At 39.4% G+C, this 23,550-nt stretch overlaps 1 protein-coding gene across 2 annotated transcripts in view; it reads left to right on the forward strand.

Annotated features, from left to right (window-relative positions):
* Positions 1–23,550, forward strand: part of kat7b (K(lysine) acetyltransferase 7b) — an 84,970-nt gene that overhangs the window by 25,619 nt on the left and 35,801 nt on the right. The window contains exons 3-7 of one of the 2 annotated variants that reach the window (XM_078223884.1): positions 3,390–3,537; positions 7,834–8,010; positions 14,404–14,643; positions 18,132–18,214; positions 19,999–20,088. In XM_078223884.1, coding sequence (XP_078080010.1) covers positions 3,390–3,537; positions 7,834–8,010; positions 14,404–14,643; positions 18,132–18,214; positions 19,999–20,088 — 738 coding nt within the window. The remainder of the gene's footprint in view (positions 1–3,389; positions 3,538–7,833; positions 8,011–14,403; positions 14,644–18,131; positions 18,215–19,998; positions 20,089–23,550) is intronic. The other variant, XM_078223885.1, reaches the window with a different exon arrangement.

The following is a 23,550-nucleotide window of genomic DNA, read 5'->3' on the forward strand; positions in this document are numbered from 1 at the left end:
GTGGCTTTTCTGTGCTCTATATCTAAGGTTTCAGTGTCTTCCTTGTTTTTTTGCTCTGGAACCTGATGCAATATTAAGTGCATGGTCTGAATAATGCTCTGCATAGCTTGCTATGTTGAGTGTCAAGTTTATCAAGGCTCCTAAGACCTTGGTATATATGTAACCTGAAGAGAGAATCTTGTATCTTTTTCATGCAATTTTTCTTTTTCTTTCCAGACTATTCTCCAACTGTGCATGTATATTATTGGCGCTAAATGTTTCTTGGACCATATCCAATTTGTCATCATTCACATTCATCCTTTAATATTCTAAGCAGGTTATTTAAAAATGGGTGAATGGTGAACATGTCCTTGCGCAAACTAAATAGAGACCAGCAGCAAGAGTTTTGACTGTTTTTCTGTCTCTGTCCCTGCCCCAGCTTTCATTTTTCCTCCCTAGCCCAGTGGCTCTTGGGGCCAAAATATCCTGCTGCTGCCTGCCTGATGGTAGCTAACTCAACACAGCAATCACACATGGGATCTGTGTGGGTCAGCTGGTCACTGGAAAAGCATGCTGATACATTGGGGGAGCAAGGGAGACATCTTAAATTTGCAGTATTTTCTCAGTTAGAACTTATTGCCAGATTTGTTGCTAATTGCTTGTTTAAAACAGTTGAGAAGTGACCAGTTTGCAGCATAGCTTTTCTCAGTCGACTAACTTATATAAAGGATTTATGCACCTGATGACCTAAGTTTACCAGGCTGATTGTAACCATAATGAATTATTCCATTAGGCCTATGATAGGAAAACTTCTGTGTAACCCTCCAGTGTTAGTTCTAAAGTGGGTGCAGTTGGGTATTGGTGATGCACACTGGTAGAAGTATAGGCATTTCTTATATAATTTAAGGTTATGAGACAATTTTTGAAAATAGATTTCCAATTTCAACGTAATGTTGGTCTGTTTGAAAAGCATTAATGTAAGCCTACTTGTGACACTGATAAAATAAACTTTAAACTTTTAAACTTGCTGTGTCTCAAGCCAAGCTTTTCCAGTACAGCTACAACACTGGTATCTACCCGGCAATTTGGAAAATTACCCAGATATGTCCTGTACACAAGAAACAGGACAAATCCAACCTGGCCAATTATCACCCCATTAGTCTACTCTCAATCATCAATAAAGTGACGGAAGGGATCATCATAGTGCTATCAAGTAACACTTGCATAGTAATAACCTGCTCACTGATGCTCAGTTTTGATTCCACCAGAATCATTCAGCTCCTGACCTCATTACAGCCTTGGTCTATACATGGACAAAAGAGCTGAACTCTGGAAGTGAGCACAGTGAGAAGTCTCACAACACCAGGTTAAAGTCCAACAGGTTTATTTGTGAACTCACCTGATGAAGGACCAACGCTCCAAAAGCTCGTGCTACCAAATAAATCTGTTGGATTTTAACCTGGTGCTGTGAGACTTCCTACTGTGCCCACCCCAGTCCAACGCCAGCATCTCCACGCCAGATGAGGTGAGAGTGACTGCCTTTAACATCCAGGCAGCATTTGACCAAGTGTAGCATCAAGTAGCCTTCGCAAAACTGCAGTCAATCTTCACTGGTTGGAGTCATACCTAGCACAAAGGAAGATTGTTGCGGTTAAATCATCTCAGTTCTATCATAAGGTCAGAAGTAGGATGTTCAATGATGTTTGCACCATGTTGAGCACCATTTGCGACTCTTCAGATAATGAAGCAGTCTATGTCCAAATGCAGCAAGATCTGGACAATATCCAGGCTTGGGCTGACAAGTTGAAAGTAACATTCGTGCCACACAAGTGCCAAGCAATGACCATCTCAAACAAGAGAGAATATAACAATCACCCCATGACAGTCAATAGCATGACCCCCATGCTATGAATCCCCCATTATCAACATTCTGGGAGTTACAAATGACCAGCAACTGAACTGGACCAAACATATAAATATCATGACTGCAAGAGCAGATCAGAAAATAGGAATCTTGCAGTGACTAACTCACCTCTTGACTCCTCAAAGCTTGTCCACCATCTACAAGGCATAAGTCAGGAGCGTGATGGAATGTTCTGCACTTGCCTGGAAAAGTCCAGCTCCAACAAAACTCAAGAAGCTCAAAACCATCCAGTAGAAAGCAACCTATTTGTTTAGCACCACATCCACAAACATTCACTCCTTCGTAATGATAAAATGAAATAAATTGTGGCTCATCCAAGACTGGGTGTCAGGCACACCATCCAGCACCAAAGACATTGGCGGGGTCAGGAGAGGTTGAGCTAGTTTGTTGTCAGTATACTTTGAAAGCTGACCCCCTGTCCATGGTGATGTTGTCCAGGGGTAGCATGTCAATGAGGAATAGGTTACCAAGGATTGATCTTTGGAGTGGGACTTCAAATATAATCATCCAAGATTGGGAAGGTAAGCCAGAATGCTACAATTGGATAATAGTAAGACCAAAGAAGGGCAGTTCCACTGAGCTGGAGAAGCGAGAGGAGGCATTGTGAGGAAGGTGGTGTGGTTGACTATGCCAAAGACTGCTGAGACATCAAGAAATATGAGGAAGGATACTTATTGATGGGAATGTTTTTGTCTGAGTCAGCCAAACATTGTTATTTTTAATAACTCACAATAAATTTTCAGGATGATTGGGTCATGTGTCGTTTCTCTTCCCACACCTACTGGTACATAAATCTGATTCCATAGTGAGTTTTAACTGGAACAAGTTGCTAACCTGTCACCAGAGGCTTATAGCTTAAGGGATGCCACTCCACACCAAGACATGACTGATCCAGTGTCTCTCCCACTCTTATCGCCTGCCATTGGCATGTTGGAAGGATTTTGCAAGTTGATAGTTGTTGGCCACATCAAGTCATGGATTGGGACTCGAACCCAGGATGCACCACAAGAACTCTTTTGGGTCAAGTGCGTTATTAGCTAAATATATAATAATGCTAATTCTGCTCTTTTCCAACTACATACATTTCTACCAGCAATATGTTCATACCTTGCTTTGCTACTGTGAACTTTTCTCTTTCTCACTATTGTTTGGACCCTTTGAATGGACTTTGCCAATTTATGTCAAATTATTGCAGCTTTGTGCTGTGTCCCTATTTCCAAGAGGCATTCAGTTGAGAGTAGCCAAGTTAATTTCATGTAGGACACTTAAGAGTGAGTAGGGAAGAAAACTTTATCCCATTACCTTGAGCTCAATTTCACCTTGGCAACATAGACAAAGGAATCTCACACTAACTTATTTGTATCAGGTTATTAGTTAAATAGAACATAGTGATCCTGTCAACCCTTGCCCCTCCTAATAGCTAACTATTGAGAACATATGTGTACAGTATTTTTAAGCAGTTTTTCCTTTGTGCATTCTATTTCAGCGTCAGGCAGGCAGCAGCTCTGAGGGCACGGAAGATTCTGACTTCTCTGCTGATCTGGACCATACAGATAGCTCTGAGAGTGATGGACAACCACGAAGATCTACCAGATTAACCAGATCTTCATTACGAAACAGCCAGAGTTCTCAAGGTACATAATTGTAGGAGGACAGTTAAGTAAGATTTAATGGCTGATAAAAGTTTGTCTAAAATTATCAGACTGGTAGTTTCTTCTACAGTCAAAAAGATTATGTAAAATTAACACAAAATGTCCTTTTGTAAAGTGAAACGAAAAAGCTTTGAAGATCTCCAAGTGACTTGTTCAATCGATGAATAGCTAAATCAAATATATCATAAAGTTCCCAGATTTGATTTCAGCCTGTGTTAGTTAGCTGGTTGCAGTTGGGTTAGTGGGAGGTGTGATACAGTTGACCTCAGCAGCCCTAATAAGGGGAAGCCTTGTTTCTGCTCCAGGTAATGATCTGATGATATATGCTGGAGTGCTTTTGTTGATGACAGATAGGGACATGATTGTGATGTCATTTGTAGCAATAATGCCAACTCCATCATCTCTAAAAACTCTTAAAAATCAAGACATTTGGTATAAAAAATTATGAGCGTCTATTTTTTGAACACATCAATATAGATTGATTTATAAATCTCATTAGCGATTTATTTAATCTCTAAAAGGTCAGAACTTTCAAAGTCCTTCTACAAATCTTTTTAAAATATCTATTATCCCCGCGTGTTAAAGAAAGATCTGCCCTCCCACCACATTACTATTGACAAACACCTGCTCTCTGATAGGTTAAACCTAACCCAAATGTTCCAGCTTAATGTGATATTTTAAAATACATTTATATGTGGTGAAGTACCTATTATCACTTTTAAATTTGAATTACTTGAGCATATGAATATCAACTATCAGGTAAAGAACTTTGTTCCATCCGGCATGTTTCTCAGAATTGTGATACTTGATGTGTCACTATGCTTTCAATTGTAAATATTTCAAATATCAGTTTCAGTGATCAGGTTTAATCATTATTTTTATTTGAAATAGTTTGACAAATGCTTATGGTCATGTAGAAAATTAGATACTCAGTGAAGGTTCACTGCTCTTGTGCCAATCAACAACTATTTCCAATTCTACAGTACTGTTTGTACAAGAACACAGTTCACACTGCTTCAAATTGAAGAGTGCAGAACAATGGCTGCTAGGTAGGCGATTACGTTATTGAAATAAACAGGTTTGGATTGTAAGGTACTGTAGAAGAGAAGTATTTTAGGAATTTATCTTTTTTTTAAAAAAGCAGAGGGTGGAGAAAATTGTAGGGGCTAAATGAGGGCCCATCAATAGTGGAAAAACAATAAGAAGCTTGGTGTTAGTGGAAAAGAGGGAAATTTGAAAATTTGGCCAGAATTATAAATTAATATCCATGGGCTTCGACAGTACCCAAGGCGAGACAGGAAGAGAACAAGAGTCAATCGTAGGCTGGTCTCCCCAGCTCACAGTCTGTAAACTTCCTAGGTGGAAAACTCACCTCCTTTGTTTAAAACAAAAAGCCAGTACAATTTTGGGGTCTTACAGAGCTGCTCTTTAACCAGTTTGCTGATCAACAGAGAGTCAACAACCTGGGCCTGACCCCAGCTCCCTGTGAAAGTGTTAGCAGCAGAAAAATGTGGAAGTGTCAGTCTTTTTACAAGAATGAGGCTGGATTTGGCTGAGAAGTCCTGTTCTTTGTGATCAGTTTATGAAAATAGGCATGTTTGTTGTAGTTCATGAGTCTTGACACTTGCCATGTTGAGTAGCTTTTATTCTGAATAACGGTCATTTGATGGTTGAGGTACTAACGATGGCTTGTTGCACCATAAACCACTACATTCAAGAAGAGAAGAAAAATTTGGTGAAAGAAAATAATTTAAATATGTCCTTTAGCTGCCCTTAATTGTCAGGATGAATTTGTAACATGCACTTTGTGATACTAAAACTGTAGTTTACCATATTTATACTCAGTCCAAATTCCACCTGCAAGGAAACAGTTATTTTTAAAATGCCAAGCTAAAAACAAAAAGAACAAAGAAAGAGCAAAGAACAGTACAGCACAGGAACAGACCCTTCGGCCTTCCAAGCCTGCGCCGATCACATTGTCCTATCTAGACCAACTGTTTATATCCATCTATTCCCCGTTTGTTCATATGCTTGTCAAGATGAGTCTTAAATGTGGCTAATGTAACTACCTCAACCACCTCACTTGGCAATGCATTCCAGGCCCCCACCACCCTCTGTGTAAAAAAAAACTTCCCCGCACATCTCCACTGAACCTTTCCCCCCTTATCTTGAACTTGTGCCCCCTTGTAATTGCCATTTCTGCCCTGGGAAAAAGCTTCCAACTGTTCACCCTATCTATACCTCTCATAATTTTATAAACTTTTATCAGGTCACCCCGAGCCTCTTTCTTTCCAGGGAGAACAATCCCAGTTTATTCAATCTCTCCTCATAGCTAATACCCTCCATACCAGGCAACATCCTGGTAAACCTTTTCTGTACTCTCTCCAAAGCCTCCACGTCCTGCTGGTAGTGTGGTGATCAGAATTGGACACAGTATTCCAAATGTGGCCTAACCAGTGTTTTATACAACTGTAACATAATTTGCCTACTTTTATACTCGATGCCTCATCTGATGCATGCCAGATGCGTTCTTCACCACTTTTTCCACCTGTGCTGCTACTTTCAAGGATCTTTGGATCTGAACCCCCAGATCTCTCTGTGTGTCTATGCTCCTGATGATTCTGTCATTTATTTTATAGCTCCTACCTGAATTGGATCTACCGAAATACATCACCTTGAATTTGTCCAGATTAAATTCCATCTGCCATTTCTCTGCCCAATTTTTCACCCTATCTGTATCCTCTGACAATCTTCATCACTATCCACAACTCCGGCAATCTTAGTATCATCCGCAAACTTGCAAATCTTTGTTTTGAATTCCCATCATTTGTCATAAAAGCTGGGGTAGCACAATTGTTGAACCACATATAATGTCATCTTAAATAATCTATGTATAAAACAAGTGAGTAGGCAACAAGATAGCAAAGGGAGTGTAATGTGGATATGTATAAGGTTGTTCACCTTGGTATTAAGAATAAAAAAGCAGATTTTTTAAAAAGTGGAACTTTTGTATGTTAATGTTCAGAAAAACTTTGGATACTTGCACAAGGAAGTTCGCATGCAGGTACAGCAAGCAATAAGGAATATAAGTGGCATGTTGACCTTAATTGTAAAGGGACTGGAGTACAAGAACACACAAGTCTGGCTGCAATTACATAGGCTTTGGTGTGACCACACCTGGAGTACAGTGCACAGTTTTGGTCTCCATATCTAAAGAAGGAGGTCATACATTGTAGGTTCACTCAATTGGTTCCAGGGATGAGAGGGTTGTCTGATGATGACAGCCTGAGTAAACTTATCCTTTCCCCTCTTGAGTTAGGAGAATAACTGGTTGTCTCATACAAGATTCTGAAGGGGTTTGACAGGATTGACACTAAGAGCTTGTTTCCACTGGCGAGGTAATCTAGAATTTGGGCACGGTTTCAGGATAAGGGGTCAATCATATACGACTGAGGTGAGGAGAAATGTATCCATTCAGAGGGTTGTGAATCTTTCAAATTCTCTACTCCAGAGTTGTGATGTTTAATTGTTGAATATATCCAAGTAATTAATAGATATTTTTCGTCTCTTGGAATTGTGAATATGGAGGTAAATGGAATTGAGAATGAAAACCAGCCACAATTGTATTTAATGGCAAAGTGGTCTTGCAAGGCTACATGGTCTACTGCTTCTCATATTTCTTATGTTCTAATGAAACAAAAGTTTGAACTTCACTGCATAGGATTATCTGAATGGTCATCAGTAATGGTTCACATATACTGTGCGAGATTATCCTATTTCCCACCATGAAAGATGCGGTATCAGTTGATAACCCAGACTACAAGTAAGACAGCAAGGCCTCAGATAAAATGAATCATGTTTTTAACCTCTCAGCTTTTAAAAACTCTCTACAGCCTATTGGCCCCAAAGTTAACTGGAGTTCATAGTCATGCATGGTTGGTAGTGTTGGCTGGATTAAATAGACCTAAACACGTATTTATCTGCATATGCTGACCTACATAATATCTTGTACTTAAAACCTACTTTTTAAATTGATAGATTTGACTTTAATTTCAAGTTGCTCGACCGGTCTATTTAGTTCAGCTTGTATGTTTCAATGTAAAGTTGCTCATTAATTATAATCACCAGATAAAAGTTTGCAAGATGTTTATTTAAGAAAAAAAAAAGAAAATGCAGGCTAGGCATTAAAACTTCTTCCTCCGTTAATTTAATTTGTAAGAGCTAGCTGCATTTTATTTCTTTGTCTAAAATGACTTTGTCTTAACAAACTTTGTGCAGATTCTAGCCCGGTACGCCAGATACCATCATATGCCTCAGATGAACCTGCCTATGCTACGAGAAGAGTGACGCGTAGCCAACAGCAGACAACCCCAGTCACTCCTAAGAAATACCCACTACGACAGACTCGGTCCTCTGGATCAGAAACAGAACATGCAGTTGAATTGTCAGACAAAGGTAAAATCACGGGCATATTTATAAGAAAAATTGCATCAAATAGCAAGTCACGTTGATATGCTTGTTTTTCAAATCCTTTTTCAGTGCTGGTGCTTATGATTTACTTTTAATGTAAGGTAATCCTTAAGACATTTTTTTTCTTCTCCTGTTCTAATTTCAGCTTCCTCTTTGTCTTTATTTTTCTTTCTCCCATTTTTGTGCCTTTTACTCCTGGGAGGCTGTCATGTACTGCAAAACATCACAGCCCCAATTAACTTTACCAAGCCAAACAGCTAACTAATCCAACACAGCAGTCACAAAAGGAATCTTGTTGCTGAAGCAACGTTGATGGATTCCTTAATTTTCTTGGTTATTTTCTAATCAAAATGCAAGCAAGGATGTTCCATTGTGATTGTTGCTTTGTTTTGCTGACTGGGGGAGGATGGGAAAAAGTAATATAGAGAAATTTGTGTTTTATTCAAGCTGAGTAAATAATTACAGGATTTGTCAGGTAATGAAGGGAAATAAGTTTTTACTTTTTGGAATTTTTATCTTTTTATAACTTGAGTAAATATATTTGGTCAAAACTGTTAGTCTACAGACCCATTGTCTCTGTGTACCACTTATTTCTTAGATGATCTTTTTATACTATAGGTGAATTTTAAAAAAAACAGGTGGATTGAAAAACTCATATGTTCTCTCAGACCAGGTTCTTTGTAAAAGATTGCCTTGTTACTTTTAACCATGCCAATGAAAGCAGACTTTCTGTCTTTTTTTCTGTACTGTAATTTCTATGGAAAAATTCAACAATTCTGCTACCACTAAATTCAATTTTGGATTCCATTTAGTGCATCTGCCAACTTAGAATTTATCTTAAGTTTCATTGTGCTTGTAATGGAAATGTTTAAAATTGTTCTATGCTTTCAGTGAAGCTTGTTTGTACCGTTATTTGTTCTGCTGACAGCATGCATTTACCTTGTGCTTTTGTTGCACACAAAAAGAGGCTTACAGTGCCATGGCAACCATATTTGTCTTGGATCATCTCATTTGCTCCATATCGAGTTTACTTGAACATATTATGTCAGTGCTGAAGTTGCTTTGATTGTCGAGCATCACTTAAGCAACTGGTGCAACCAGGCTTTTGAAATTCCTGTATTTTGTTTACTTGCTTTGGCATTGTAGTTTGGCAGAGGTACAAAAGTAAACTGTATGTGCTTCAGGCATGCTTAAAAGTTCAAAAATGTGGTCATCTTATTTTGTACGGGTAGATGAAATAAAATGGTTCTACAAGATTTAGGTATGATCAAAGGCTGGGTAGAGCTGCTGCTATTAAAGCAGAAAGAAAAACGATTGAATAATTTATTGTATGATTTTAAAATTGGAAGAACTAAAGAGAAGTAAATATCAAAGGACAAAAGTCTATTCTACATTGAAAAGTGTAGAATATATTTTTTCGAATACTGAATAAAGGACTGTGATTCTTTCAGTATTGCCAATACTTCAAGTTTTGTAAGTGATATGTTTTCGACACATTTTTAATGCTCATAATTTGACCAGGGGAGGAGTGAAATTCCTTTGTGATAGGTTTCTACTGGATTAAAATTCTATCTACGATTCAGCTGTGAGTTAATTATGTCACTTAGAGAGATTGCAAGGTCACTTGAATGTAAAATCTACATACATGCCGGTGGAGAATGCTTTCTGATTTAGTATCCATGATCTATTTTCTACAGAAGCAATTGGGGAAAACTACTTAAATGTTTTAAATATTGGATATTCCTGCATTTTGTTTTTGGAGAACGATCAAAGATGATAGATAATTATGACGCTGAGTTAGATTTGAATTTGGTTCCTTATAAACTGTCAATATTAAACAATTAATTTGATTACCTAGATAATCAATAAATGCCTCACAGCATAAGAACATAAGAACACAAGAAATAGGAGCAGGAGTAGGCCATCTAGTCCCTCGAGCCTGCCCCGCCATTCAATAAGATCATGGCTGATCTGATAGTGGTTTAGTTCCACTTACCCGCCCGCTCCCCATAACCCTTAATTCCCTTATTGATCAGAAATCTATCTACCTGTGTCTTAAACATATTTAACGAGGTAGCCTCCACTGCTTCAATGGGCAGAGAATTCCAGAGATTCACTACCCTCTGAGAGAAGAAGTTCCTCCTCAACTCTGTCCTAAACTGACTCCCCCTTACTTTGAGGCTGTGTCCTCTAGTTCTTGTTTCCTTTCTAAGTGGAAAGAATCTCTCTGCCTCTATCCTGTCTAGCCCCTTTATTATATTATATGTCTCTATAAGATCTCCCCTCAGCCTTCTAAACTCCAGCGAGTACAGGCCCAATCTACTCAATCTCTCCTCACAAGCTAACCCTCTCATCTCTGGTATCAACCTGGTGAACCTTCTCTGTACTTCCTCCAAGGCCAATATATCCTTCCGCAAATAAGGGGACCAAAATTGCACACAGTACTCCAGTTGGGGCCTCACCAGTACCTTGTACAATTGCAGCAAGACCTCCCTGCTTTTATACTCCATCCCCTTCGCGATAAAGGCCAACATTCCATTTGCCTTCTTGATCACCTGCTGCACCTGCAAACTTGAGTTTTTGTGATTCATGCACAAGGACCCCCAGGTCCCTCTGCACAGTAGCATGTTGTAATTTTTCACTATTTAAATAATAGTCCATTTTGCTATTATTCCTTCCAAAGTGGATAACCTCACACTTGTCAACGTTATACTCCATCTGCCAGATCCTCGCCCACTCACTTAGCCTATCCAAATCTCTCTGCAGACTTTCCGCATCCTCCACGCAATTCGCTTTCCCACTCATCTTTGTGTCATCCGCAAACTTTGTTACCCTACACTCGGTCCCCTCCTCCAGATCGTCTATATATATGGTAAACAGTTGAGGCCCCGATCCCTGCGGCACGCCACTAGTCACCAACTGCCAACCAGAAAAGCACCCATTTATTCCAACTCCCTGCTTCCTGTTAGATAGCCAATCCTCAATCCACGCTAACACTTTACCCCCAACTCCATGTACCTTAATTTTCTGCAGCAACCTTTTGTGAGGCACCTTATCGAACACCTTCTGGAAATCCAAAAACACCACATCCACCGGTTCCCCTCTGTCAACTGCATTCGTTACATCTTCATAAAAATCCAGTAAATTCGTCAAACGCGACTTTCCCTTCATGAATCCATGCTGCGTCTGCTTGATCGAACCATTTTTTTTCCAGGTGTCCTGCTATTTCTTCTTTAATGAAGGATTCCAGCAATTTCCCAGCTACGGATGTTAAGCTAACCGGCCTGTGGTTACCCGCCTTTTGTCTACCTCCTTTTTTAAACAGTGGCGTCACATTAGCTGTTTTCCAATCAGCCGGCACTTCCCCAGAGTCCAGCGAATTTTGATAAATTACAACCAACGCATCTGCTATTACTTCTGCCATTTCTTTCAGTACCCTGGGATGCATTCCATCCGGGTCTGGGGACTTGTCTACCTTCAGTCCCATTAGCCTACCAAGCACTACCTCTTTGGTAATAGTAATCGTTTTAAGGACCTCACCCCCTACAGTCCCAGTCTATTATTATACAATACAATCTATTGTTGTCATAATTTGCATCCCACTCTGGAGGCCTGTGACCAGCGGTGTGCCTCAGGGATCAGTGCTGGATCCACTGTTATTTGTCATTTATGTTAATGATTTGGATGAGAATATAGGAGGCATGGTTAGTAAGTTTGCAGATGACACCAAGATTGGTGGCTTAGTGGACAGTGAAGAAAGTTATCTCCGATTGCAACGGGATCTTGATCAATTGGGCCAGTGGGCTGACGAATGGCAGATGGAGTTTAATTTAGACGAATGCGAGGTGATGCATTTTGGTAAATTGAACCAGGGCAGGACTTACTCGGTTAATGATAGGGCATTGGAGAGAGTTACAGAACAAAGAGATCTGGGTGTACATGTTCATAGCTCCTTGAAAGTGGAGTCACAGGTGGACAGTGTGGTGAAGAAGGCATTTGGCATGCTTGGTTTCATTGGTCAGAACATTGAATACAGGAGTTGGGACGTCTTGTTGAAGTTGTACAAGACATTGGTAAGGCCACCTTGGAATACTGTGTACAGTTCTGGTCACCCTATTATAGAAAGGATATTAAACTAGAAAGAGTGCAGAAAAGATTTACTAGGATGCTACCGGGACTTGATGGGTTGAGTTATAAGGAGAGGCTGGATAGACTGGGACTTTTTTCTCTGGAGCGGAGGAGGCTGAGGGGTGATCTTATAGAGGTCTATAAAATAATGAGGGGCATAGATAAGGTAGATAGTCAATACCTTTTCCCAAAGGCAGGGGAGTCTAAAACTAGAGGGCATAGGTTTAAGGTGAGAGGGGAGAGATACAAAAATGTCCAGAGGGGCATTTTTTCACACAGAGGATGGGGAGTGTCTGGAACAAGCTGCCAGAGGTAGTAGTAGAGGCGGATACAATTTTGTCTCTTAAAAAGCATTTAAATAGTTACATGGATAAGATGGGTATAAAGGGATATGGGCCAAATGCAGGCAATTGGGATTAGTTTAGGTGTTTAAAAAAAAGGGCGGCATGGACAAGAAGGGCCTGTTTCCATACTGTAAACCTCTATGACTCTATGACATTCCTGACCCTTTGCCAAAGCTGTCTGGCTCTTGTAACTTTTATGATTCCTTCTTTTTGCCTTTCCCATTGAGAAACACTGCTGCTTTTGGCTCACTGCTCTCAAAATCTTAATCTTGGTATTTTTCATTTAAAGAAAAACTCCTCCATTATTCCACCTTTGACAGATATCAAGTTTTATCCTGAAGTTGAATTCTTCATTCTCTGAACTCCAGCAAGGTTTCTGGTCTTCATGGTTCCCCCACTGTCATCCTCAAAATGCATATCTCTTATCTTATTCTTGGTCTGTGCACGGTCCTAAATCTGTTTTACTCCCCTTTTGAAAATGTGCTTCTGCTGACCTATGTGAAAGAAAGACTGCTGCCCGTAAACAGTTATTAACTCTTAAATTACTGCAAGTTTTAACCTAATCTATGATTACCATTTTGTCTTTTTTTTGGCAGTCAGTCCTTCTCGAGGGCAATAAATGCTGGTCTAGCCAGTGGCACTCGCATCCCATGAATGAATACATTTTTAAAAGGTCATTTTATTGGTCAACTTGTTGGTGTTGTAGTACTCCTCCAGAACTTTGCTCTTAAATATTTTGATGAATCATCCAGCACTGGCCTACCCTTGTATAGCTCTCCAACAAAGCTATGTTTGTGATTGATTATTTTCTTTTTGTGTTGTTCAATCTCTGCTGTATTTTGTGCTTCATTTACTAACATTTTTTCTATTAGTTTATTATTGTTCCTTTTTTTAATAAGCTATTTCACACATTATTGTATCCACCTTATGACAGTTCCACTTTAAATACATTGACTTTCTTTACATTTTATGCCATCATTACTCTGAGCCTCCAGGCTTGTCAAAGCGTTATAGCTGAATGTGTACTTCTCTTTAAAAATAGAACAAAAACTTACTCAATCCGCTTCTTCAAAGATGTTTTCTTATGAGTCTTCAACACTTGCATGATTTCTTTTCTCACTAGACACTTGTGTTCGCCCCAATACTTGATTGTGTTAAACTGAAAACTTTCCCAATACGCGAATAATATTCCTTTAATTTGGGATGTTGTTGCGGGTCTTCCTGCACGGATTACCAGCAAAGCCTCATTTCCTGGTGTATAAATATGTGTGTGTATGTGTATTATATATGCATGATTTATTTATTTTATATGTAATATCCTGCCATGCCATTCTTGTTATTGAAACTTTTCTTAATTTTCTTCCTCTCTTATCAATGCTGTTCTATTTGGTAGCCCTCTGAATTTTCATCTTATACTTCTGCATTGCAAAACTGGTTCTCTTGTGCATAACCAATTATAATTGACTTACCATCTGTGCCTGTGTCTTCAGTTGCCGAGTTCTGGAATTTCCTCCTTTCTGTCTGTCTCACCTCATTTTCCTCTTGGAAGATGCTTCTTAAAACCTACTAGTCATCTGACCTAATATCTCCTTGTGTGGCTTGGTGTCATATTTTATTTTATAATGATCTTATGATACACTTTGGCATGTTTTATTCTGCTCAAGGTGCTATATAATTAGAAGTTGTTGTTGATGCTTTGCACATTTTGTTTCTCCTCCTCTCCCTCCCATCATGAAGTTCATACTTATCTCCATCTCTTTTTCCAAACCATAGAACCGCTTGCCTCCCATAGTATTTTCCTACTACTTCATGAATGCTTAAAAATAGATATTTTTCAGATCCTGGATGCCAACAGCAATATGGTCACTGTTACTAATTTGTGCCATTTTTCTCCGTCTACTTTCAGATACTAAAACTGCAGTCGATCATGATGAGTCTCCCCCACGTACTCCGACAGGCAATGCTCCATCCTCGGAATCTGACATTGACATTTCCAGTCCAAATGCATCGCATGATGAGAGCATAGCAAAGGATGCTTCAATGAAAGACTCTGGAAGTGACCTCTCACATAGGCCCAAGCGTCGGCGTTTTCACGAAAGTTATAATTTCAACATGAAGTGCCCTACTCCAGGTTGCAATTCATTAGGTAGGGCATGCAGCTATGCTTGCTGAACATTTGAAGAATATTGTCAATTCAATAGACTGTCTACTTTCTAGAAATCCTTAGGAAGAGGACAATTGGGTTACGGATATTCAGTCAATAGTGTTACATGTTACCGTTTTGTTAGGTTCATGTTTGTCTAATTCGATTTTAACAATCTTTTTCACTTTTTCTTTGGGTTTTCTTGACCACTGTTCACTGGCATGATCAGGATGCATGTTACCTGTTTACAAAACTTTACTGCTGTTGCTCTTTGTGTCAGTGGACAACCATGGTCCAAAGTGACTCTCCCATCCTTGGGGAGGAAGTGATATCAAGTACTCACTCTGTGATCTGTATCACTCCCTGTGCCTCCTTTGCCATCTCCCCACATCTTCCACCCCTTGAAAGGTGCACTAGAAATTTATGCCTCTGCTTTCTCCCTAAGCTTCCAGATGGTGCTAGTAAGAATTATGCTTATTGTGTGAGCAGTTAAAGTGTACGACCGCTAGCTCCAGAAAGAACTTGCAACTGTCTGCCAACTCCATCTTCAGGAAATAATGTATCGCCATGGAACTAATATTTATTTTTCATTTTTAATACAACTACTTTTGTCGTCTTTCTGGGGGAGACAATTTAAGGTTCACATGATTTGTTTTCTGTTGTGCAACAAATAAGTACTCAATCATTGAACAGAGAATCTTTCTAACACAAGGACCTGGGGTCCAGAAGTAATAGAAAAGTATATATAATTTGCTGTCTCCTGCTTATAAGGTAATTGTAAGTTGGCATCATGTGAGAGTTTGTGTCTGATGGGATCAGCATACTTTTTACCTAGGACCAAAATAAGGCAGTACATAGAGGTTCTTAAAAGGTAAATCAAAGGAAGGTGGTTGGCGCTGAACATGGGTTTCCATTTGTGTGTTTCTCCCATCACCTCTCTTTCCCAACCCCTTCTCCATTTATACCCCTTCATTAATTTTCTTCCCTTATGAAGACAACTGCTTGGACAGTACCATTGATGTCTTCTAATGCCTTCATCAGGCATTTCTTCATGTGTAAATCTTGATTTTGTGTGTATATCTGTGTGTCTACTTGATGCTGTTTCATCTGGTATATTCTTAGGCACTCTTCCAACATGAATCTTTAAACAATAATCCAGGAATTTTGTCCAAACATTTTGAGTTCTGATGTATCGATGTTTGTTTTTCTTAATGTTAAGATCTTTGATATGAATTCCTTTTTGGCATAATCAGCTTGGAGAGAAAGTAAAATGAATTGCTACATTTAATTATAAAATTTTGTTTCCAGCCCTTTTTTTAAACCCTGCTTTTCTATACTTTCCTAATCAAATCCAATTCTCGAGAGCAGTCTGAGGAACTGCTCCAAGATTGCTGACAATGCTGTTCTAGGGACACCAAGTGAATGTGCGGGTAGCCATGGTTGATTTATCTTTCAATTTCTTTTTATCTTTTCATAAGAACGGGCCACATTAAGGAACTCTGCAGGAGTTCAGCATTATTCAGTAAAAGTAGATTGGCCTGTATTTCAAGTATAAAAAAAGGTCACCTACAAAACCTGGAGTGAGATATGATGCTTTTGTTTTAGACATTTGAAGAGATTATGATTGCAAAGAACAACATTTTTGGGATGGATGCAACTGTTTTTAATAAGCATTTTGTTGTTTCATACATAGAAGCATGCATAGAAAATAGAAGCAGGAATAGTCCATTTGGTCCTTTGAACCAGCCCTGCCATTCATTATGATCATGGTTGATCATCAAATTCAATACCCTGATCCCTCCTCTCCCCCCCCCCCCCCCCCCCCGCCCAGCCAATGTCACTTGATCCCTTTAGCTTCTTTTGATCTGTATGTGTTCTCCAGAATCTATATTGATGTCTATGCTGACACCTAGTGGACGTTTAGCTAAATTGAGCAAATATTTCTGTAGTTTCATTCAATGTTGGTTTCTATGGAGCTGTTTATATCTTCAGTACAAATGTATTTTTGGAACAAGATAACAAATAATGCCCTCCAATGTGTAATTGCAGGGGGGAACCTAATTGTGCGATTTTCATTTTCCCCAAAAATTTGCATTCTGGAATTAGAAATAGTTTTGCAGTACAAAAATGATCTTGCACTGATAAAATCCTTCTCACATCCTGAGTGCATCCCAAAGCACTTTGCAAGCAAGTTGTACTTTGGAAGTGCATTTACTGTTGTAATGTCAGAAAATGCCCCCCACAAATTTTATGCTGCAATGTCCCACAGCCAAAAGATAAATGGTTATTTGGTTTTGTTGATATTGGCTGAGAATATTGGCTAAGAAATCTGACAAATCCCCTGCTTTTCAATTCTCATTAGATCTTTTGGTTTAACGTGTTTTCCAAAAGGTGAACCTTCAGCAATGCAGTGTTTCCACACAAAAAGTTGTCAGTCTAGATTATGTGCTCAAGTCTTGTGGTGAGGGCTCTAATTTATTACCTGCAACTTGGATGAAAACACTGGATGCGATTTCCCTCCTCCTCTGCAACATATTTCACAGTGACGGGAGGTGGGATGCTGCTCGCTGGATCTCTGGTCCCGCTGTTGTCAATGGGGTTTCCAGTTGAATGCACCCCTTGCTGCTGGGAAACCCACCACGGGGGTGCTCCATTGGTAGGACAATAAGATCCCGCTGACATAAACGGCAGCAAAAATTTGGCGACTGTTACTGGAAAAAGCTAGAAGTTAGAACCCCATAACTGGAAAATACCACACTGTCCATTTTTCCTTTGCATGTGGAAGAAAGAATGTTGCATTTACTGTCGTTTAAAGCAGAAGATGATTGTTCATGATTATATAAATATCTAATGCAGCATTGCTACAGTTCAAAGTTTATACACTAGTTTTGGTTTCAAATTCTCTATGTAGCAATTTCTCTGGGTCTCAGCTGCAAATAGTTTTTTATGCACAGTATCCAAGCCTTTCTAGCTGTGAATATGATTCAGCTGAATGCTTGATGTGAATATTAATTGAGGTGAACTTTTTTTTATTTTGGAGAAAAGCAAAGTACTGCTTTTGCTGGAGAACTGAAATAAAAACAAAGTGGTGGAAAAACTCAGGTCTGGCAGCATCTGCAGAACTAGAATCAGAGTTAACATTTGACTCTTCTTCGGAACTGGAGCCATATTGGACTCGATATGTTAATTCTGTTTCTCTTTCCTTGTGCTGCTAGACCTGTTGAGTTTTCCCAGCACTTTCCTTTTGTTTTATATACCTCTTGGTGGCACTTGCTTTCATGACTGGTCATGCTGCCCAGTAAAGTTTCATGTGCAGTCTGTCCTAAATGGAGAAGCAAAAATCAAAATAACTACGACTGAAATTGAATTGCTTATACACCTTTTCATTTATAAATGAATCCAAGATCTGACCACATGGGTAACAAATGCTGAAATGTGTTTTGAGACGATTTCTTGTTTATCATGTGATTATCTTATCTGGTTAAACGTAGGTCATTTGACTGGAAAACATGAAAGGCATTTCTCCATATCAGGCTGTCCATTGTACCATAATCTGTCTGCAGATGAATGTAAGGTAATGTAGACACTGCTTTATATTTTGAAACATCTGATTCTACTTCAGATTATTCTTAACCTCCTGTTTTTGTAGATGGGGCAGGTGAGTCTTGGGGAAAATTGATGATGTAATCACCTTGCCCATCATTTCACATTTTTTTAAAAATCCTCTTTTGACGATCTGCTGTTGGTTTTGAGATTGCCTTATGATTGTACTACTCTTGTTTTGTGGCTGACACAGTTAAAATGATAGGTTTTAGACACATCAGTAAAGTCTCGTTTGAAGTCATGACGATCAGTAAGAGACTGAGACAGTTAACATTTCTTCCAAAATTGGTTTATCGTGTATGGTTTACAATGCATGTGCTGAAACTGGTGACTGGTTGGCTCAGTTGACTAGATGGTTAGCACGTGGTTCCGAAGAACGCCTACACCGCGGGTTCAATTCCTGTTCCAGTTGCAACAGACTTGGGACCTGCCTCTTCACCCTGCTACTAAGAGGAGAAGGCGTTGGCAAACCTTAGACTTGGAGGCTTTATTTCATCTAGTGACACATGAGGCAGACAAAGCAAATGCTTGTGTTGGTTTTTCCTGGAACAGGTTACTAACCTGTCACCAAAGGCTATTACTTAAAGGGCCATATCAAGCATGTCTGATCAGTAGACTATGCTGCTCTTAACTGCCTTCTGTAGGTGTATTGGAAATATTTACAGGTATATAATCAACCTGTTTAACCACATTATGGACAGACTTCCCTTGGCAATCAAGTCCTGGAGTAGGACTCGAACCTGGAGCTTCTGGCTTAGAGGCAGGTTCGCCACAACATCTCCCAAAGGCAAACCACCCCTCATTTTTAAAAAAAGCTGCGATGGGCTCGGGATGAAGCATCTGCAATGAACCAAGAACCTGTCCTATGGACAGAGCACACATGATGATGATGAGCTGAAAATATTTCAGAGTATAGTCCAAATGACAGACATACATTGTTTTCTCTTGCTCTGCAATAAAATCTTAATGAACCTATTGTGGTGCCTATGCATTGTGCAACAAAAATATTATGAATTCGTGCTTGCACTTGTGCCAAACCACCCATGTTATAATATCATCAGTGCTAAATAAAAGGTCTGCGTACTTGGTAGTTGATGATGAAGAGGTGTGTGCTGGAATAATCTTTCAGCTATGTGTTCACGTGACAAACATCAACTTTTCAGCCAGTTTTATGCTGCTGCTTTTGAATAAATGATAGAAATGTAACAAAAACTACACTCACTTCTGGAATCAATCTCTCCAGAACTGGAAGAGCCACTTACCCAGAACTGTGCAAAGTCTGGATTCTCAAATGAGAAAGACAGAAGTACAGTTGGAGAAACACAGTAATGTTTTGGGCCTGAAATGGAGAAAGTAACCAAATTAATATATCAATAACTTTGCTTTGGTTACTTTGGACTGGTCCATACTTCAACTTTTTCTGCTCATTCTATAGTGTGGTGGCGGTCAGGGAAGAAGAATGAAGATGTTTGTTATAGATGAATAACAGAGAAGCTGCATAACCCTATTTCTGTGTTGTGTATGTTTGTGTCCAGCAGTGTCTGAATAGGCTATGTTAAAAAAAAAATTGAACTTCAATAAATAAAGGATATATATTATTGATGTTTGCTGATGTTAGTTCTGATTCGGGTTGTTTGATTAAATATTTAGATACCAATTACTCAACCTTTTGCCCAACTTGCCGCTCTAATATTAATCTGGTTGTTTCTGGGATTTATAGAATTTAACTGCTAATTTTCTGGCGGTCCTTTGCAGGTTAGAGCTCAGCAACGTGAAAGGCAGATTGATGACAGAGCATTATCACAAAGACAAGATGAAAACAACAGGCATGCAACCAGGCATCAGGCAAGTTCTTATCGCGACAATTGGAAATATTAAGAAAGAACTGCATTTACATTATGTCTTTCACTTCTTCAGGACAGACAGTTCTTTTTGCAGGCCAATGCTGTTAAGTAGCCAATTGGCTCTCAGCATTGTTCCACAAATAGTAGTCAGGTGCATAACTAATTAGTTTTAATGTTACTAAACAAAAACATTTAGAGTACTGGATTAATAATTCAGGACGTGAATTCAAATCCCAAATTCAGCAAAAATATCTGTAAAGTAAAAGTGACTCTGAAGCTGTTAGATTGTCACATGTTACAATTGCAGCTGATAATACTAGACAAGTTTGATCCCAGTATGAAACCTGGCTTGATAGATCCTAACCTTTTTTAGAAATCGTGGCGTTAAATCACTGAAAAAATTCACAGGAGTCAACTGATGAACTTTTAACACACAGAATAACACATTTATTAAACAAGTGAATTATATTATACCAGACATAAAGTTTAGAAATATCTCAATACAAACACAAAATCATGCAAATCTCACTATTCCTTCACTCCAGCTACCTCTTTACAGACACATGTAAATTCAGAAAGATAAAACAATTTATCGTTTCTACCTTATACTCTAATAATCAGGATAAGTATGCAGTACATGTAAACCAGCTGGTGAACTATGGTCAAATGCACCAGACTCCAAAGTAAGTGACAGATGTGACCAAAGCAGATTCTATGGATTGCGCAACAACCCATCCAGACACTCATTACACTGTGAGTCTACTAATCTCACTGAAACTCTGCCTTTCATGAGTGTTTCCAATCTCCACAATTGAAGTGCCTTAGAATTCTTTTTAAATGTCTCGCCACTCAGGCATCTTCAACCAGAATCCACCTCCAAGGTTTCAATCTCGCCATCTGAGATTCCTTTCCTCTGGATCTCGGCGTACACTCAAGCTTCACCTTCCAAGCACGCTTTTGTCTTCGACTGTGTCAAGCAGAACACCACTTATCCGAAAGGGTGCCTTTGCACTTTCCGTTACCCTCTTGGATCTTCAGACTTCTCTCGAGCCCACTTTGCTTCAAGTCTGCTCCCCGCAGCGTTCTCTCTTTAATTCAAAGCCTATTGCTCTGCTCCTTTTTCTCAACTTTACTTAGCACAATTTGTTTCTGATCTCTGTCCTTGTCCCTTACCCGGGACCTGTTACTGACCTATTACTTGATTTGGGATCTTCCTGGTTTGGGACTTTCTCGCTGTCCCCCTCCCCATCTCGTGCTCCATGAGACGCCTTTCAAATGGCTCTCCTCTTCAGGTTATTGACCTGCAATTTTACATTGTTTCACTTTTCTTCTTTCTCTTCTCCACATGCATGCAGAGTTGGTTCCCACCTAAAGAGTTCAAGAAATGAACTGTGCGTGTGCACAGGACCAGTTACTCGCTTGAAGTCAAGAGAAACCACTAACTCTGCATGTGTGGTCATTTGCCGTCTGACACATGCACAGAAAACAGGAATGTGAAAAAGATTCAAATTAAGCATGTATGGCCACTTCCTGGCCGGCAAAGGCCCTAAACTCTGACTGCTGATTTAAATTAAGAATCGCATTTTGTCATGTGTGAAACCTCAAATGGTTCACTGCTGTTCGGGGGTCGGGGGAGAGAATGGGGTACAAGACTTGCCATCCTTATAGTTGATTGCCCTGTGTATGACTTCAGGAGAAGGGGAGGATAGAGAAAAGGTGAAGGTGAGTGAGAGGTGATGCAAGAAGAGGATAAAGAAGGAAGGCAAGCTTGGCAGATAAGAAAAGGATGAGTGACCAGGGATATATAGAATGTTTGGGGACAGAGGGGACGACAGAGGGTCACTGGTCCAAGTGGATGGTTTTGATGGTAGAGAGGTTGAACAGATGAAGCGGATGAGTGGGGGAGAACCTGAAAAAGGATTGCTAGAGGACGAGAGAGAAGTGGGGGGGGGAGGTAAAAAGAGGAAGAAGGGAAGGTGCCAATGATAGAAAATGTAGTCAACAGAGAGTGAATGTTAAGATAAATGGAACAGTGGAGGGAATAATTGGTGGATAGTTAAAGACTGCAGATGCTGAGGAACAGGAAATCAAGTTAACATAGGGGAATGATCCAGCCAACCTTTGGGGAAAGGGAAATGGAGTTAATGGGCAAGGTTGGTGTTCATCAGGATGATTTAAATATGATGGATAAGATGTTTATCTTGGGAGTGTATTGTGAATTGTAGCCAGTGGGCCTGTAAATGGTCACCTAAGTATATGGGGAAATTAAACTGATTTGATATTGACCTGAGAATTGGAAATGCTTCCAGCTTGTAGAGAGGTTTGGGAAGAGATTATATACAGCCATGGTAACTGCCAATGGGACTTGCAGCCAGTGGTGGACTCAAACGGAAGTATAGTACGTTGAGTGGAAGTTACAATGAAAATGGTTTATTAAAGAGGTCATGTTCCGTGGCTACATGTTCATTCTTTTCCTGACAATCTTTGAGGGTGATTAAGGAAAGCGTGAAGATGGATGCTGTCACTTCTGTATGTGAAGGATGCATATCACATTAAAAAGTTGAAAACTGGGATACGTAGCCGTGTTTTGGTATAACTTGGGATTTATTTAGGTTTGGAAGTATGGTTTGCTCATGGATATTACAAATTATTTACACCAGAATACAATCAGGGTGATGGGTTTTTTCAGTGAACTGAAGAACAAAGTAGTAAAGCAAATCAATTTTTAAGTGGTAGTAAATGTGAAAATTTTGCAGCAATACAGGAATCATCTGGGTGGAGTCATTTTTGATAAGTAAGGCAAAAACTTTCCAAGTTGAAGAGGTAGAATAGTACAGTTAGGCAATGCAACATTGCAGCATCACCGACAAGAATACTTTTGGAATGTTGCAATTACTTAAGGTTTTAATCAAATGGAACTGAAGATCTAATTATTTGATTCAATATTTTAAAGAAGCTCATCTTCATATGTGAGGTTAACATATAGAGAATAAAAACAGTAAATGCAAAGGAAAGGTTAATGGCTGGGATTTTGTAGCCCTGACACCGCCAGACGACATCATGGGTGGGATGGGAAATATTGGAGAGTCATTGACAGTAGCTCTCTAAGTTTTCCTGTACTCACCAGTGTCAGGGTCAGAAAACCCTGCCCAGTGTTTTGGGTGTTACCATTCATCTACGCACCTTTCTAGTCTATTGTCTGAGGGGGAACGAGGAAATAACTAACAAAATAAAATTAAAATTGAATTTCCATATAGAAATAGAAGAATGGAAATTCACTGACAAGTGGAGAAAAATCAGCATTTGTTTTAAGTTTAAAAATTCCACTGATTTGAGATAGGATTGGAAGAAAATATTTCTTGTGGAGCAGTGGTCTTGAGTTTGTATTGGTTGCTATAATTCTTCATGCCTGCCAGTAGAGGGTGCAGCAATAAGCTGTAATCTTGAACAATTGGCATATGTG

This window comes from Mustelus asterias, chromosome 11 (genome assembly GCF_964213995.1).
Source record: "Mustelus asterias chromosome 11, sMusAst1.hap1.1, whole genome shotgun sequence".
Classification (NCBI taxonomy): Eukaryota; Metazoa; Chordata; class Chondrichthyes; order Carcharhiniformes; family Triakidae; genus Mustelus; species Mustelus asterias.